General features: G+C 17.3%; 5 protein-coding genes across 5 annotated transcripts, besides 31 other annotated features; 4 read left to right on the plus strand and 1 right to left on the minus strand. All coding sequences in view use genetic code 6, as the record gives it.

Moving 5' to 3' along the window:
- Nucleotides 1-390: 390 nt before the first annotated feature.
- Nucleotides 391-430: a microsatellite.
- Nucleotides 431-1918: 1488 nt separating this feature from the next.
- Nucleotides 1919-1964: a microsatellite.
- Nucleotides 1930-1965: a microsatellite.
- Nucleotides 1966-2251: 286 nt separating this feature from the next.
- Nucleotides 2252-2301: a microsatellite.
- Nucleotides 2302-3599: 1298 nt separating this feature from the next.
- Nucleotides 3600-3646: a microsatellite.
- Nucleotides 3647-3649: 3 nt separating this feature from the next.
- Nucleotides 3650-3716: a microsatellite.
- Nucleotides 3664-3730: a microsatellite.
- Nucleotides 3731-4044: 314 nt separating this feature from the next.
- Nucleotides 4045-4098: a microsatellite.
- Nucleotides 4099-4730: 632 nt separating this feature from the next.
- Nucleotides 4731-4771: a microsatellite.
- Nucleotides 4772-4997: 226 nt separating this feature from the next.
- Nucleotides 4998-7151, plus strand: IMG5_081810 (MORN repeat protein; the record flags this gene model as incomplete). The annotated part of the gene is made up of 4 exons (XM_004036404.1): nt 4998-5079; nt 5700-5717; nt 5788-6939; nt 6982-7151. 4 exons carry the CDS (start codon nt 4998-5000, stop codon nt 7149-7151), a joined length of 1422 nt encoding a protein of 473 aa, XP_004036452.1.
- Nucleotides 7152-7399: 248 nt separating this feature from the next.
- Nucleotides 7400-7461: a microsatellite.
- A 122-nt stretch (nt 7462-7583) lies between these two features.
- Nucleotides 7584-7612: a microsatellite.
- Nucleotides 7613-8116: 504 nt separating this feature from the next.
- Nucleotides 8117-9163, plus strand: IMG5_081820 (hypothetical protein; the record flags this gene model as incomplete). Its single annotated transcript, XM_004036405.1, has 3 exons — nt 8117-8233; nt 8640-8883; nt 8934-9163. The coding sequence occupies 3 exons, from the start codon at nt 8117-8119 to the stop codon at nt 9161-9163; spliced, it is 591 nt and encodes a 196-aa protein (XP_004036453.1).
- Nucleotides 8590-8636: a microsatellite.
- A 521-nt stretch (nt 9164-9684) lies between the features above and the next one.
- Nucleotides 9685-9718: a microsatellite.
- A 13-nt stretch (nt 9719-9731) lies between these two features.
- IMG5_081830 (solute carrier family 25, putative) lies at nt 9732-11087 on the plus strand (the record flags this gene model as incomplete). The annotated part of the gene is made up of 1 exon (XM_004036406.1): nt 9732-11087. One exon carries the CDS (start codon nt 9732-9734, stop codon nt 11085-11087), a length of 1356 nt encoding a protein of 451 aa, XP_004036454.1.
- A 1-nt stretch (nt 11088) lies between these two features.
- Nucleotides 11089-11163: a microsatellite.
- Nucleotides 11097-11196: a microsatellite.
- Nucleotides 11197-11444: 248 nt separating this feature from the next.
- Nucleotides 11445-11533: a microsatellite.
- Nucleotides 11469-11536: a microsatellite.
- A 65-nt stretch (nt 11537-11601) lies between these two features.
- Nucleotides 11602-11669: a microsatellite.
- Nucleotides 11605-11695: a microsatellite.
- Nucleotides 11616-11672: a microsatellite.
- Nucleotides 11640-11676: a microsatellite.
- Nucleotides 11696-11840: 145 nt separating the features above from the next.
- IMG5_081840 (hypothetical protein) lies at nt 11841-12764 on the minus strand (the record flags this gene model as incomplete). Its single annotated transcript, XM_004036407.1, has 1 exon — nt 11841-12764. The coding sequence occupies one exon, from the start codon at nt 12762-12764 to the stop codon at nt 11841-11843; it is 924 nt and encodes a 307-aa protein (XP_004036455.1).
- Nucleotides 12765-12800: 36 nt separating this feature from the next.
- Nucleotides 12801-12831: a microsatellite.
- Nucleotides 12832-13642: 811 nt separating this feature from the next.
- Nucleotides 13643-13696: a microsatellite.
- Nucleotides 13643-13707: a microsatellite.
- Nucleotides 13708-14574: 867 nt separating this feature from the next.
- Nucleotides 14575-14608: a microsatellite.
- A 389-nt stretch (nt 14609-14997) lies between these two features.
- Nucleotides 14998-15047: a microsatellite.
- Nucleotides 15048-15611: 564 nt separating this feature from the next.
- Nucleotides 15612-15673: a microsatellite.
- A 275-nt stretch (nt 15674-15948) lies between these two features.
- Nucleotides 15949-16562, plus strand: IMG5_081850 (hypothetical protein; the record flags this gene model as incomplete). The annotated part of the gene is made up of 2 exons (XM_004036408.1): nt 15949-16358; nt 16517-16562. 2 exons carry the CDS (start codon nt 15949-15951, stop codon nt 16560-16562), a joined length of 456 nt encoding a protein of 151 aa, XP_004036456.1.
- A 667-nt stretch (nt 16563-17229) lies between these two features.
- Nucleotides 17230-17358: a microsatellite.
- Nucleotides 17269-17333: a microsatellite.
- Nucleotides 17294-17384: a microsatellite.
- Nucleotides 17385-17637: 253 nt separating this feature from the next.
- Nucleotides 17638-17674: a microsatellite.
- The last annotated feature ends 195 nt before the right edge of the window (nt 17675-17869 follow it).

Genomic DNA, 17869 nt, shown 5'->3' on the forward strand with positions numbered 1-17869 from the left:
TTAATATTTTAATAACTTATTAAAAATAAAAATTGAAAATGTCGTTAAATAAAAATACTTTATTTATTTGTTTTTATTATGTTATCATTTTTTAAATAAATGGATACAATTTTTTTTAAAAGTTAAATTTTTTTGTTTTTGTTTTTGAAAAAAAAATATATATTTTAATTTTAATTTGTTAAATATGAAAATATAAAATTTAATTTAGAAAAAAAAAAGTTGAAATTAATTTAAAAAAATTTCGTTGTGTTTTTATTTATAAATTTTAATCATAAAATTTAATTTAAAAAAAATTCAAAAAAATAAATTTTTAACAATAAAATAAAAATTAATATTAAAAATACATTCAGATTTAAAAATAAAAACACATCATAAATAATAAAATTTCATAAAAAAAAAATTAAGAAAAAAAAAAAAAAAAACAATAAAATGAGCTCCCAAGATATATCAATTGAACATTAAACTTTACAAAAATACACCAAAACAATTCCTTTCTATTCCTAAACTATGATTCCTTTATTAAAAAAGTAAAATTCGTAAAACCAACCTGAAAAAGCATACATAAACACCAAATAAATGATAGATTAAATAATTAGCAAAATTCCATTTCCTTAAACCTAACCTGAAAGCCAATAGCACACCTTACACATGAAAAAGCTAGCCGAAGAGCAAGAGAAGATTATCTAATTAGCTATGATAGAAGGCTAAAAAAGCTCGAAAATAAAAAAAATGCCTTGTGACTATAACATAAATAGATCTGAACCCTTAATTTACTAAAATAAAAATTATTTTAACATAAAAACCTAATCAAACCAAAAATAAATTTTGCGCTAAAATACTAGTGTATATGAAAATAAGGAAAATAATTAATCTAATGATTTAAAAAGAAGAGGAATAAACAAAACAATTCAGAAAAATAAAAGTATAACTTCTCAAATAAATTAATTTTAAATAAATAATACTACAGATAAAGAACCACTTAGTTGTATTTAAAATAATGCTAATAATATTCCTTTTTTTAGGACTATAAATTCTTATAAAAACGATAATATGTAAAATGAACAAAACTTTACGTTAAATTGTTTTAATTAAGAATAAAATAATGATTTTGATGTTTTTTCTAAATGTATTTTTGAGAATGAAGATGAATAAAATAAACAGTTTTTTACTCCTTTTTTAGATAATTAATATTTAAACAATTATATGTCATGAAAAAAATATATTAATTTTTTTTTTCAAAAATAAATAAAACAATTAATAAATTATAAAAAATATGATTTTATTTAAATTTCACCATTTTTCCATATATAAAGTAGGTATTCCTATTATAAAATATAATAATATAATATAACTTAAAAAATTTTAAGGTTCTTTAGGAGCTGAATCGTGCATTTAATCAACTATTATTTAAAATAATAAATAATGTAATTTTTATTATAAAATACCTAATTCCATCAATTATTAATGAGCATTTTATTAATTAAATTTTATAACTTAGAAACCAGATCTAAATAAATATTCTATTTCTTTATATAAAAAATTATTAATAAATTAGATATTTAAATTTAGTTTATTTTAATTAATTTCTAAAAAGTTTTATTTAAAAACTTAAAAAAAGTAATAATTAAATATATTTATTATCGTATTTTATTATTCAATACATTTAAAAAAAATAATTAAAAAAATAAATATTAATACTATTATATATAAATATAATTATATACCTTTTTTATCTTATTCATTCAAATCGTTTATATTTTAATATTTATTTTTAATAATTTTTAAATAAGCTATATTTACTTATTCAATTTTAGATTCATACTTTAACAATTAGTTTATTTTATTATTTATTTATATATAAATACAAATATTTTTTTACATCTTATCCTCTATATACTTTTGGATGATAAACTGATACTTTATATGTATTTTTTTATAATTTATATATTTTTTTTAATATATATACGATTTTTAAGGTATTAATTATAAAGGTTTTTTATTGAATCTTCTTTTTATATTCTCAATAATTTATATTCATTTTCTAAATTTTCTAATTAATATTAATTATCATTATTATTATTATCATTTTTTTATTTTTCTGTTATATTTTACTAATGTTCATTATTATTTTATTATTTTATTTAATTTTAATCTTATTTTTAATTGTTTAAATTACTGAATAGCTAAATTCTGTGATTTTTTGTTAATTATTTATTTATTTTGCCTAATTATTTAATATATTTATTTATCATTTTTAATTATTTTTTTATAAAGATATTTTATATTAGTTTTTTTATATTAAAATAAAACTATATTATTTAAATTAATATTTAATATATAAAAATAAAAGATTATCAATTATTTATTTTATACATATCTTTTATATATTTCAATTTATATTCTTTCTTATTCCATTTAAATATTAAATAAATTAACTTGTATCTTAATTAGATTTTTTAATTGCTTATTCTAATTTTTCTGCGTATTTATTATAATTTTAATTTTTAAACCCATTATTATTTTCTTTACTTTATTATTATTTTTTTAAAATAGAGTCTTTTTAACTATATATAACTAAATTATTTTTTTATTCAAAATTTTTGATTTCTTTTTTTATTTAAACAAACTAATTTTTTTTTTAAAAAAAAAAGAATAATTTAAAAAATTACATCAAAGCAATCAATATTAATTTAAGCTTAACAAAAAATAATTAATTTTTAAGTTAAAAGGATTAATTCTCCTTATATATTTTTCAAATAAATATTTTCTTTTTCTAAATTTTAAATCTATTTATAAATAACATCATATTTATTATTTTTATTTTATTCCTTTTAAATTTCTTAAAATTTAAAATTGTGAATTTCAAGATCTTGATTAAATAAGAATTTATTTTTGCTTGAATTTTAGCAAATATCATTAAATTTTTTTAATTTTTAAATATTTTTTTCATCTAATTATATAAAGTAATTTTATTAATCATTTTTTTCAGTATTTCTACAACTTTCACATATACTTAAATTTTTTGATTTTTTTCTAATTTATATTTATGAATTATTTCTAGATTTACTTTTACATTATTATTAAAAACTTATATTTTAATTTTCTTTTTCTCCTTCTCTTAATATATTTCTAACCTAAAAAGGCTTTTTTTTTATTTTAAATATTTTTTTTTTTTATATTTAAATAAAATACTATATCAAATTTTGATAACTTAAGCAAATTTCCTTCAGGTGGTACTTTAGAAAAAGGCTCATAAATTTAATTATTATTTAACATATTTAAAAGTAGATTAGAATACATATTCCTATTTTATTTCCATACTATATTATAAACAGCTTAAGAAAGTTATTTAATCCACAAATTAATTCTTATTTGTTCATGTTTAGTAAAATTTTTTAACAATGATTAAATTTATTATAAGTTTTATGAAAATTCTTAGTCTAAATTATTTTCTGTATGCTTTTCTGATATATTCGAACAATTATTACTACCAAAGCTTTATTAATCTAAACCTTTAGAATATGTATTTTTTTTTTACCGAGAAAGATTTCCTGGTAGAGTTTGATATTATTATAATTATATTTATAATGTGTTTTGCATTTTTTTAAATAAAATAATAATTTTTTTTTATAAAAAGTAAAATTTTAATAAATATATAAATATTAATATTATAAAAATACTATTAATTATAATATTAAAAAATACATTCATTTAATTATAAATTTAAAAAATTATTTTTTTTTGTCTTTTTTTGGCTTCTAAAAAAAAGTTAATAATAATTAAAAATAACTTTTTATATAAATGACATTTTTATCATGTTTAATCAGAAAATTTAAAAAAAATTACGTTTAAGTAAGAAATTTTACCGTATTTTTATCTAATTTACTTTATTTTAAAATCCAGTTGAATTATTTTTCTGCCTTATAATTTTTTTTACTATTTATTTTAGTATATTATGTTTCGATTCTAATTATTTAATTTTTATCTCAAACTATTGAATCCTCATAAATTATATTTTAATTTTATTATTAAAGTTTTAAGTTATTTCTTTTTTTCTTTCTAAATTTTCAATTTTTCTTCTTAAATCTTCCTTTTTTTAATGGACCTAATTTATTTTCTTTCTAGCTTTACTAATATTTTTCCTATTTTAGATTATTCTGTTAAATATCGAAATTTAGAGAACTTTTATTATTACATGACTATAAAAAAAATGTTAAATTTAATTACACATTTGAAATGAAATTTATCGACACGAAAAATATGTTAATTATTTTTTGGCTATTTTTATAATAACTTAAAACCATAATATTTAAACTTTTGAGTAGTATATAAAAAATTATTTTATTGCATTTTACTTATTTTAATATTTTAAAGGAGAATATTAGACTAAAATTAATTGAAAAAATATATAAACTTATTTAAAAAAACTTTGGGAAATATCTAATATTAATTTTATTACTATATTAAATTTTGAATGAAATATATATAATTAAATAAAATAAAATTTTAAATACTAAATTCATTAAAATTTAAAACTTAATAATTAAATTATTTAGTAGTATATTTATAAAAAAAAATAATATAAATAGAAAGAATTAGGAATTATTTATTTTAATCATAATAAAATAAATATTATATTTATATAAATATTTTAATTAAAATTATTATTTTTCTTGATTTAATTCTTAAATATATTCAATATATATAAATAATGTAATATTAACATAATTTTTAATTATTTAAAATAAAATTTAATTATAATAAAAAAAATGGGAACTTGCTGTTCAGCTTAAGAATATTAAAATTTTATAGACAAATAGAATTTACCATAATATTTAACATAAGAAACATTATAAAAAGATTACATATAGCAAGAATTAACTTAGTAATCCCAATCTTTACAAGAAGATACGTTAGAGATAAAATTCAAAAATACTCCATGTAAAAAGCTTTTATATATAATATTATTACTTATTTTATTAAAAAATTTAGTAAAAATGATAGAAACAAAAGCTGAAGAAATAATAAAATCGGAAAAAAAAGAAGAAGAAGAAGAAGAAAAAAAAACTGAACTTGAAGGTAAAACCATAAAAAAATAAAATAATAAATAAATAAATATAGATTACTAATTTAAAAAACATGTAAAAACCCTTGAAGAAGCTTATTATAAATCCCAATGCCTAAAAGACATAATAACTAAAAATGGTTAAAAATTAACCCTAGCAATACAATAACTAGAATATATTTTAAATACATTATATCAAATATGTGTTTTTCCTGAATAAATAAAAATAATCGAAAGCGATTTAATAGGGTTATATGGCAATATGTAAATTTTTCGTTCTTTTCATTTAAGATTTACATTAGAGAATATTTATTATGAAAATTTAAATGATATATAGAACCTATACACATTTTTCAAATAAGTTAATGAAAAAGAGTTTAAAAATAATGAATTTGATATCACATAGTTCTTACTTAGTAATAAAACTTTCGAAGATTTATATTTTTAAACATAAACTGTTCGAAAAGTTTTCAGTAATATAACTGAAACTAATTTTTGTACTTTTCCGAATTATTTATTTTGTACATTAAATGAAAAAAGAGGTTTTTAAACATGGAATAAACTTTTCCCGAATGAATTCGAAAGCACAAACATTCATTTTGCAGAAATTTACTCTTCCTATTGTCAAATACAGGTAGACAAAATACTCGAAGTAATTTAAATTTTAGATTGGTAAAACGATAAAAGGATTGACATATATTAATTCATTTAATTTATAAAAGACTTTGAGTATTATTTCGATGAAAGCGATAAAATAATCGAAAATAAACTGGAAAATTTCCAACGAGAAATAATCCTAAAAGCCCGTATATAAAAAAAAGCACCTGTACTAAACCCTGACGGTTCCTACACATTATACTCAGGAATGCTCTATTTTGGTGAATTTGATCCATTTTATTAACGCACAGGTCCAGCAATTTTAAAAGACAAAGACTATTTTTTCGAAGGAATTTTTCAAAACGACTTCCCAACAGGAAAGGGCAAAGAAATTAGAAATAATATTATATATGAGGGTTATTTTTTGGATGGATTTTACGATGGGGAAGGTGTCTTACTTTTCCCAAATGGCCGAAAATATAGTGGGAGTTTCAAAAAGCATTAATTTCATGGAAAAGGTGAATTATTAAATGATGACGGTGTAATTTTTGCCGGAAACTGGGTTAATGGTAGTTTATAGATTGGAATTATTAAATATCATGACGGTTCTTATTATACAGGAGGTTTGAAGTATAGTTTTTTAAAACATGGTAAGGGTTAATTTTTTAATTACGATGCTTTTCCGCTTTATGATGGAAAATGGGTCGATGATAGACCCAAAACAGGTAAAATTTATAATTTTTGGGACTATGGTGTTGTTTTATATGAAGGAGAATTCGAAAATTATGCCATTTAGGGCCAAGGAGATAGGGTATATAAGGAAGGTACTTATAAAGGGCATCTTTTCAGGGATAATAAGTAAGGAAAAGGTGAGTTTTTTTACAAAGATGGGTCAAAATATGAAGGTGAATGGGTTAATGATATGTAGTTTAAAGGTACTTTTTACTATAATATAAATGATTAGGAGTTTAATTATAAGGGGGAATGGAAAAACGGATAATAAGAAGGGTATGGGAAACATTAGTATCCGTCCGGAGGTATATATGAGGGGTATTTTAAAGCTGGGAAAAGACATGGTTTTGGAATATATAATTATTCAAATGGGAATAAATATTAAGGAAATTGGTAAAATAATTAATAAGAAGGAGACGGGAAATTCATTTTTATAGGTGAAACTTAAGGTAGTTAAGGTGATGTTTATAAAGGATAATTTAAATAAGGAAAATTTTAGGGATTCGGACATTATTTATATAGAAAATAAATGAAAACTTTTACTGGTATTTTTTTATTTAAATATTTTTTTTTAAAAAATAGAATAGGTTTTTGGGAAAATGATACATGGAAAGGTAAAGGTATAATTAAAAGTATTAATAATAATACAATTTTAAAATGCGGAGTTTGGGAAAATGAAAAGTTTATTAATGAAGTTGATGAAAAAGAACTTGATTTTCCTGAAAATTGGTAGAAATATACTAATTTAAATGAATGATTGATTTTATTATAAATATTTTGTATATTTTTGATTAAAAAATTATTATATATTTGTAAAATTTATAATATAGAAAAAAAATTATGTAAAAACATTTTTAAGATAAATTGTATATAAAAAAAAAAAAAACAAAATTAATAACTATTAAAAATATTTAATATTTATTATATAAAATTATTAAAAATAATGAAAACTTTATAAATGAAAAAATGAATAAATTATAATTAAATCATAATTAGAAACAACAAATATATATATATATATATATATATATATATATATATATATATATATATATATATTTATATATTTTATTATTAAAACTTATACTTATTTGACTTTTTTTATTTTTTAAAAAACAAAAATTTAATGTTTTTTTTTTTTTTTTTATCTTTAAAATTAAATAACTAGAATTAAGTAATAATTATACAGTATATATATATATATATATATATATATATTACAATTTTTTATTTTATTATATTTTTTACATTTATTTTTTTATTTTACTTATCATCTAGAAAGTTATCTTAAAAAAACAATAATTATATTAAAAAAATAAATTTTTTTTTTATATAATAATAAATTAAAATTATTAACAATGGAAAATATTTAATAATTATTTATAAAATTATATATATTTTATTTTTATTATGTAAGAAATTAATAATATTTATATACAATAAAATATTTTTTTGTACTAAAAATATAAAATCTAAAACTACTATAAAAAAATAAAACAAAAATGTTTTTATGTAAAAATATAGTTTAAGTATTTATTACAAACAAACAATAATTAAAAATTTCTAATAAATAATTTGCTTAGTAATAAATAAAAAAACGCAATATATAAATTTTTTAATGAAAAATAATATAAAAGATATATGGAAGATTTATATAAAGAGTTTGATGATAGACGAAAATAAGCAGAAAATATTTTTAAAGGAGAATATGAAACGGCAAATATGAAACCTGAATAATTAAATCAATATTTATGGAAAGAAGCGGAAAAAGAATTTGAAGAAGCTCAAACTCTAGCTGATAATTATGATGCAATAATAGAAGGCAAATAATAATATGAAGTAAAACCATTCAGACTCTAATTAATATTTCGAAGAGTACTAAATAAATTTAAGCTAAATTTAAAAAACTAAAGTAAAAGTATATAATAATCTGATCAGTAATGGTTATAAATGTACGAATCAATGAATTTAAAAAGAAAAGAAAAGATGAATATCTCTAAATTATATTTAGATGAGAATTTCTAGAATTTACCTGATAATATTCACGAACTTTTAAAAATGAATAATTTATAATCATTTTAAAAAGCTATATTAGTTTATTAAGATATTTAATATAAAAAATAAAGACATGAAGAAATTTTAAACATTAAATAAGAAGAAGTATAATATTAATAAATATATATTATTTGTATTAAATATAAATATATATATATATATATATATATATATATATATATATATACAGAAAACTAAATTAGATGAATAATTAGCAGAATTATAAGAAAAAGTAATGGACTTAGATGGAGAATTGTATATGATAAATGATTCTTATTCTAATTTCAAAAATAAAATTGATAAAGAAAACTAAAAAAATAAAAATTTTGTTCTTTCAAAATTCACTAAGGATGTTTTAGAAGTATAGGATAATTTATTAAGGTCTTTAGAAGCTTTTTAAAAACACGAAGATATAAATAATGAAGTATATTAAGGTATTTTTTTAAAAAAAAACCTAAAATAAAAGTATACATTATTTTTTTAGATGTAAAAGATACTGCGCAATAATTAGTATAAAATCTTGCCTTTTTTGGAATACTCTAAATAAATCCTGCTTAAGGAGAAAAATTCGACCCTAATTTACATGATGCACTTTGTAATGTCCCTGATAACACTCAAGAAAGTGGAACTGTTGCTTTTGTTGGATAAATAGGATATAAAATTAATGAAAGAATAATAAGACCTGCTAAAGTTGGTGTTTATTCTAAATAATGAAAAATATATAATATTTATAAATAATATTTTTTTTAATACATTTTTTTTTTTTTTTTTCTATATATAATTTTTTCAAAAAAAAAATGTTTAATTATTTTTTATAAATAAAAAAAATAAAGTCACACACAGAATAAAAAAGTCTATATTAGTTTTATAAAATTTTTATATATAATTAATTATTTTTTTAAGTTCAACATTTTATTTTATTTACTTTAAAGAAAATACATTATTATTTATGTAAATAATATACTGTATAATTTACTACATTATTTACTAAATGTTAAAATTTGAAGTGGCCTTAATTATAATTTATAATATATTTAAGGTGTATTGCAAATTATTTTTAATATTTGAAACTTGTATCAAGAAATATTAAAACCTTATTATGTAAAATATTTCTTTTCTTTTAGCTTCATTTATATTTTTTTTATTTTAAATATTTTTTAATATTATTATTATTAAAAATAAAACAAATATCTTTTAAATATATAAAAAATAAGATTTTAGAAATAAAATATTTTTATTTAGTCTATTAAAAATATTTATTTATTAAAATAAATAAAAAAACATGAGTAATTACATATTTGAGCTCTTCAGTGAAATAGACTATGATTAAAAAGGCTTTATAATTAAAAAGGATATCAAGAAATTCCTTACAACCTTAAATTATCCAATTATACCAAATTAAATACGCCAAATATTCTAAGAAGGTGATTTAAATAACGACAATAAAATATAAATAGATGAATTTGAGCAATTATTTACAAACTAGAAGTCCAAAATTTAATAAATCTTTGAATAAATCGATTTAAATAATGATGGTTATTTAAACCGCGAAGAAATTATGAAAACTTTCCAAAAATAAAACTTTTCAGATTAATAAATCGAGAAATTAGTCTCAGTCCTAGATTTTGATAAAGACAATCATATTTCATTAAAAGAATTCGTTAAATTCTATTTCCTACTTCCTTCTGAAAATATTAAAGCTCTTTTTGACATTTGGGAGCGTGCTTCGGAAATTAATAACCAAGAATTCGTCTCTATTCCTATAGAAAAAGATAATAAAGTACCCACTTAAGACATTCTTATTGCAGGAGCAGTCGCAGGAGCATTTTCAAGAACTGTCACAGCCCCTTTAGACCGATTAAAAACACTTATGTAATCTTAAACTAAGGAAAATAGTATTGGAATAGTGAAAGGGTTTGTAAATATATATTAAAAATAAGGCATTAAAGGCTTCTTTAGGGGTAATGGCACTAATGTGATTAAAATAGCTCCCGAAACTGCATTTTAAATGCTTTTATATGATAAAATAAAAGCCATAGTTTCATCTGGTAGATCAAAACAAAGTCCTTTTGAAATGTTTTTATCCGGTAGTCTAGCAGGTATTTCCTCTACTGTTTTATTTTTTCCTATAGACATTGCAAAAACTAAGTTAGCATTAACAGATTCTTCGGTTTATAAAGGACTTTTTGATTGTGTATAAAAAATAAATAAATAAGAAGGTCTTAAAGGGTTATATAAAGGAATTTTACCAACATTATATGGAGTTATTCCTTATGCGGGAATAAATCTAACTACTTATTAACTTTTAAGAGACTATTATATATAAAATTGTACTGAAAGCCCTTCACCGATAGTACTTATGGGATGTGGGGGTATTTCTAGTTTATGTGGTTAAGTTTTTGCTTATCCATTTTCTTTAGTTAGGACTAAGTTGTAAATGTAAGGTATTCCAGGATTTAAGTAATAATATGAAGGGATGGGAGATTGCTTTATAAAAGTGTTTAAATAAGATGGATTTTGCGGATATTTTAGAGGAATTTTACCATGTATCATGAAAGCTATGCCTGCTGTATCATTAAGTTTTGGAGTTTTTGAGTATATAAAAAAAGAATTAAAATAATAAAGAGAAGAAAAATGAAATATATATATATATATATATATATATATATATATATATATATATATTATTATATATATTATATATATTAATATATTTTTTTATTTTAAAATATATATTTATATTTAATTCATTGTTTATTTTTTTTTCAATATAAATGTAAAAAAATTTATAAATTAATATTATATAAAAAAAAATTATAGATTTTATGTTTTTTTTTTTAAAAGAAGAATAATATATATAATAAATAAAAATATAAATAAATTTAATTTTTATTATTTAAATATATAAAATAAATATTATAATATATTAAATTACTTACAATATTTTTATAAAAAAATAAATTAAAAATTATTATGTTTATATTTTATATACAAGAAAAAACTAAATTTAAAAAATTATAATAAATATAAAAAAAAAATAAAAATAAAATTAGAAATAAAATAAAAGAAAAAAAATAATAAAAATAATGTTAAAAAAGTATAGAGAATTATTTATTATAAAAAAATTTATTATAATATTAAAAACAAAAATCAAATTTTATATATATATAATATATAAATTTTCTTATTAATATATATATATTTTTATATATATATATATTTTATATTTTTTTTAATTTATATATAAAGATATTCATTATTTTTTAATTAAAAAATATTAAATAAAAAATTAAATAATTAAAATAGAACAAATTCATAAAAAAAATTTTAATAATTAATAAAAGATTTATTTTTATTTTTTATTTATAAAATTAGCTAACTATTGATAACCTCAAAAGAATCCATCAATAATCCATTAGTTTCTTTCTTCATGATGATAATGAGTTCTGACATCAAAATCTTTACCATATCCATTACTTCCATCATTTGCATAGAAAAGTTTGTGATTATTATCTGTTGCAGAACTAATAATGCAAATATTTCCCTAAACAACATCGATTTTCCAATAATTTCTTTATTCTTTATGAGTATGTGTTCTTACATCGAAATCATCGTTAAATCCTCTTACTCCATCATTTGAACAGAAAATGTAGTGATCAGGATTAACTTATGGTCTAATAGTGTATAAGTTACCATCAACTTTATCTAATATGAAGTTATTTCTTTATTCTTTACTAGCATGTGTTCTAACATCAAAATCTTATCCATAAGCTCTATGTTAATCATTAGAAACAAATAAGTAATGATCTTAATGTAACATAGGTCTAATAGTGACTACACATTAATAAGGTACGAATGCGTCAATTAACCATTTATTTCTTTCTTCATGATGAGTATGAGTTCTAACATCAAAATCTTAACCATATGCATTACTATTATCATTTGCAGCAAATAAATGATGATTAGGATTTTGAGCTGAACTAATAGTATAAACACCCTATTAAACTTATTAGATTTTCCAATGGTTTCTTTTTTCATTATGATTATGAGATCTTACATCGAAATCACTACCAATTCCACGAACACCATCATCTGAGCAAAATATGAAATGGTCAGGGTTTGTTGAAGATCTTATAGTGTAAACGTTATCATATTAATGATCTAAAATTAGATGGTTACGGGCTTCACTGCTAGTGTGTGTTCTGATGTCGAAGTCGGAGTTATAGTTTCTATGGCTATCATTAGATACAAATAGGAAATGGTTTTAGTTTAAGTATGGCCTGATTGTTACGTTTTGGGATTTATGGTTGTGCATTTTTATTTATATTTTTAGGATTTTTTGTTTTTATTTTTATTATTTATTTTATTATTATTTTTTTTATAATATATATATATCATGTGCTACATTTATTATTTGTTTATTTTCTAATTTACCTGATAAAATTTTTTTTTCTATTTATCTATTATTCTAAATTATTTTATCTAATATATACAAAAATTCGAGTTTAATTTTATTTATAATTAATATCAATTAATAAACTTAAAAACAATAACTAATTAAAAAGAAATAAAGAAAATTATTAAAAAATAAATAAAATTTTATTAAATATTACAAAAACTTCTAATTTATATAAAATTAATTATTTATAATTTTTTTCAAAAAAGAAAACAATATAACGAACTATGATAAAAACATTTTATCAAACAAAATCTGTATCCGATTAATTCATTTTTTCTTTATTTACATGAATTTTTACATCAAAATAAATTCTGTAACACTTTAATCTATTATCATTGCTAAAAATATATTATTTCCAAAAAAAAAATTATTATGAAATAAAAATATTCTTCTATTAGTATAAATAATAAAATTTTAAATTATTTTGAATAATATGAAAAAAAGTTTTATATTTTTAATATTATTTCATATTCACATTGATATATTAATTTGTTATAAATATATTAATATAAATATTTATTAATCATAAATAGACACATTAATTTATTATTTTAGTTTTTAATATTATTTATATTTATTGATGAATAAAATATGAAAATGTTTTGATTTGTAAATGGAATTATGATAAAATTGTATAAAATAAATGTTTTTTAACTTAAAATTTTAATTTATAATGAAATTATAAAATAAAATAATATTTTTCATATATTGTTTGCAAATTAGTTTATAACAAAATAAAATAAAAATATTTATATAGTATAATTATTTATAAAATAAATATATATATATATATATTTATATTAATATATGTATTATAAAATATAATCCTTATATATATATTATAATTTTGTAATATTTTTTTATCGAATTCATTTAATTAAATTAAGTTATATTTTTTTTATTTTTATAAAACTAATATAATATTTCTTTTTTATTTAAAATTAATAAATAATATTATAATAAAAAAAAATATTAAACAAATGTTATTAATTTAAATGAATGATTATAATTATTATTATTTATAAAATTTATTTAAATAACACTTAAAAAATATAAATTTTATTTCACAAAAATATTAATTTTTTTTTTTTTAAAAAAAAAATCTAATTTTTTAAATTTATTTTATTAAAATAAAAACTAAAAAACATTTGATAAAAATTATTATTTAAAAAGAATAAGTTTCATGAAATTAAAACTTTCTACATAAAATTACTTTCATGATTTGAACTAAAGACAAATAATATTCATAATTACTAATATATATTTTTAAATAATTTTTTTTATTACTCTAACATAAAAATCATTATTATTTGTCTTTAATTCATCATTATAACAAAAAACGTAATAATCAAGTTTATTATAAAATCTTTTATAAAATTATATTTTTTTTCATTATATTTTGGATTCATTCTGATTTCAAGGCTTTATATAAATATATTAATAATATTTAAATGACTTATTTGTAGAGTATTTAAGTTTTATGTATAGCATTAGTAACTTTTTTAAACTTATAAAGGTAATAACCGCTTAAATTATATTTTTTGTTAGTTTTATTATAATATAATATTATAAAATATTTATTTATTAAAAGATTAACTTTTCTTTAATAAAGTTTATCGATTTTTTAATAAAAATAATAATAATAATATAGATTATATTATTTGAAAATAAATAAAAATTATCAATAATATATAAATTATATAGTATGAATTCTATATCCAACTCACTTTCATAATATTTATTTCCATAAATTATAGAAAATATATTATATTTTGAATTTGTAGCTCAAAGACCATTGAATAATCAGTAGTGCAATAAATGAAATATTTTTGTATGTATGAAAGTCTTAGAAAAATAAACTGTTGAACCCCTTTTCGACTTACTCTATATATAAATTAATTCTTTACAAAAACTTTTTATTAAATACTTATATAAAAATTTGTCTTTGAAAAATCGGAATTTTGAGTTTTTGTTAATATCATAAAGTTATTTATTTTATAAAAATACATAAATAATATAGTAATTTTATATTAAAATTTAAAATATTAAATAATACATATAATTTTTGTTTATTATTTTAATATATTTCTAATAATTATTATTTTTAAGATAATAATATTTTATATTTATAATAATAATGACGCAAGATTTTCCAAATAATTAAAATACATATATATAATATTTTTTTAGATTTTATAAATTATTTTTCTTTAGTTTTTTTTCTAATAATATTTTTTATGATTTTCATTAGTTGTTTATTCCAGACCAAACTCCTTTTTTAAGATATTAATTAATTATATTACTTGAATGTTACATAATTACCTCAGTTGTTAATCTTAATTAATGACATTTGCACTTATGAGCAGAGTACATGAACAAAGACCATACTTAGGTTTTTGAGAATATTCTGGCTATTTGCTTTTCAATGTCCAACTTTATTTTCAAGGTTTGATTTAATGCATTTTTCTATAGAATTTCTAGATATTCTTATTTTAAGTTTTTAGGGACATCCGAAATTTAAAAAAAAGAAATTCGTAAAAATATAAAGATAAAGTAAAATAAAAAAAAGTGAATTTGACAAATATATAATTATAAAAAAAATATTAGTTTTAATTTATTTATTATAACGAAAATTAAAAATAATTTATAAAATTTTATAATACTAATAAATTACTTCAAAAATATATTAAAATGATTATAATATATTTTGTTTTATTTTAGAAATGTGAAATTATTATTTTAATTTAGATATTAAATTATTTTATCTAAACGAAGTAAATTAACGTCATAAATTTTTTATTATCTAAATAAAATAAAATATTATACGTAATTAATGAAAATATTTGGAAATTTATTAAAAGAAAATTACAAATTTACCTTTAATAATATAATAATTAATTTATAATTTTATAAAAAATTTAATACACTAAAAAAAATAAAAATAAAATTTAAAAATATTTAATAAATTTATAATTTTAAATTTTTTTTTTTTTAAAAAAAAATAAAAATATAAAAATACAACAACAATAAAATAAAAAATATGGAAGAAAATTATTAAATATAACTTCAAGATTTAAAAATCGACTCATTAGAAACAATCCAATCAAAAATCGATAATCATGCCTTAAAAGCCTTCAACTAAAAAGAACACATAATAATCGGTATAAGTCCCGCTAATGGTTACTTCACCTACGAAATAATCGAAAAGCTAACCACATGGGCTCTATCTGAATTCAACAAAGTAACTTTTATAGACCCTTCTGATATATACAGATACACCCTAAACGCAAGAGAATCACCCGGTGTAGACTCTTAAATCGAAAAAGCCACTAAATAATTCCAAAAGAAGGTAAAATAAGCTTTAAAAGTATACCTTAATATCTCTTAAATGGAAGAAATGGACAAAATATATGATGAAATAAAACTACTAGGTACAAAAATGGAATTTTGGTAAGATAGAATATAAATAATAACGTGTTTTGATCTATTAGCAAGTGAGGGATATAGAAATAGTTTACGAAAAATAGAAGAAGAATTCGAAAACGATATGGAGTTTAGAAATGCGTGTATAGATTTTACTAAAACGAAGCTTTTATTAAAAAAACCAGTTTCGGAATCTAATGCTTTATTAGGAGTGAAGTATTTATTGTATGAACTACCTTTTATTATTAATGGTGAGGAGGTTTTTAATGTAAATTCTTCAGTTGATTTTTATCATAAAAGTTCGGATATTTATTATTAGATTTTAAAAGGGGAATTTAAAGGAGTTAAATGTGGAAATAATTCTGGAAATTTTTTACTGGAAATTAAAGGTGTATCAGAAAATAATATTAATTAGTAGAAAAAAAATAATTAGTAGTTTATTTAAGAAAATAAAAAAGATTAAATCTAAAATGCTCTCATGAAATTCTTTTAGCCTTTAGGTAATTAAATATGCTAAAAATTACAAAATGGACTCAATAATGAAGATATTAAAATTACTTATGGACTTCCTTCAAAAGAAAATGCTTATGAAGATAATATTATAAATGTTTGGGTACTTATGGATAATAAAAATCCACCTTAATATAATCTAACTGTTAAAGTAATGAAAGAGGAAATGAAAATAATGAGAGGAGTTGTACATTAATTAATGAATTACTTGGATGTAAGTTATAGCCTAAAATAATGGAATTATAAAAGTAAATCTTAAATAAACAAATTTTAAAGTCGATAGTTAGTAGATTGAAAATATAATTACAAATATAAGTTTTTAATGTGTTGAAGAAAACGATGATGAAGATTATTGATAAAAAATATTATAAATATAAAAAAAAATCATTTATTTTTTCTATATTATTAATTTTAATATTTTTTATAATTATTTTTTTTTATTTATTTTTCTAATTATTATTATTATTATATTTATTATTATATTTATTATTTTTATTAATATTATTATTGTTATTATAATCATTATAATATTATTATTCTTATAAAAAATATTTATTATATTTTTATAATTAATAAAATTTTTTCTATAAATATAATTAATATATTTTTCCTTTTATTTATTATTTTAATATATGAAAATAATTTTTTTTTATACAAATTTTATATTATTTATTTTTATACTTTATATCAAAATATAATTTTTATATCATCTATAAAATTATCTTTATTTTTAAATAAAACAATTTATTAAATAAAAAACACATTTATTAGAAAAATATATATTAAAAAAAATAAAAAAACACAAATATTTATAAAACACAAAATTTAATAAATATTTATATATAAAAAAACTAAATATATAATATATATTAAATAAATAAAAATGAATTCATATAGATTTTTCACATAACATGATTAATACTAAACTTAATCTAGTTTTCAATTATTAACAAAGAAAATCTAGAATTCTCCATTACAATTAACTGAATAAGAAAATATGTATTATAACTAATAAATAAACTCCTAAT

Source organism: Ichthyophthirius multifiliis (assembly GCF_000220395.1).
Source record: "Ichthyophthirius multifiliis unplaced genomic scaffold scaff_1120509250562, whole genome shotgun sequence".
In the NCBI taxonomy this organism is placed as follows: Eukaryota; Ciliophora; class Oligohymenophorea; order Hymenostomatida; genus Ichthyophthirius; species Ichthyophthirius multifiliis.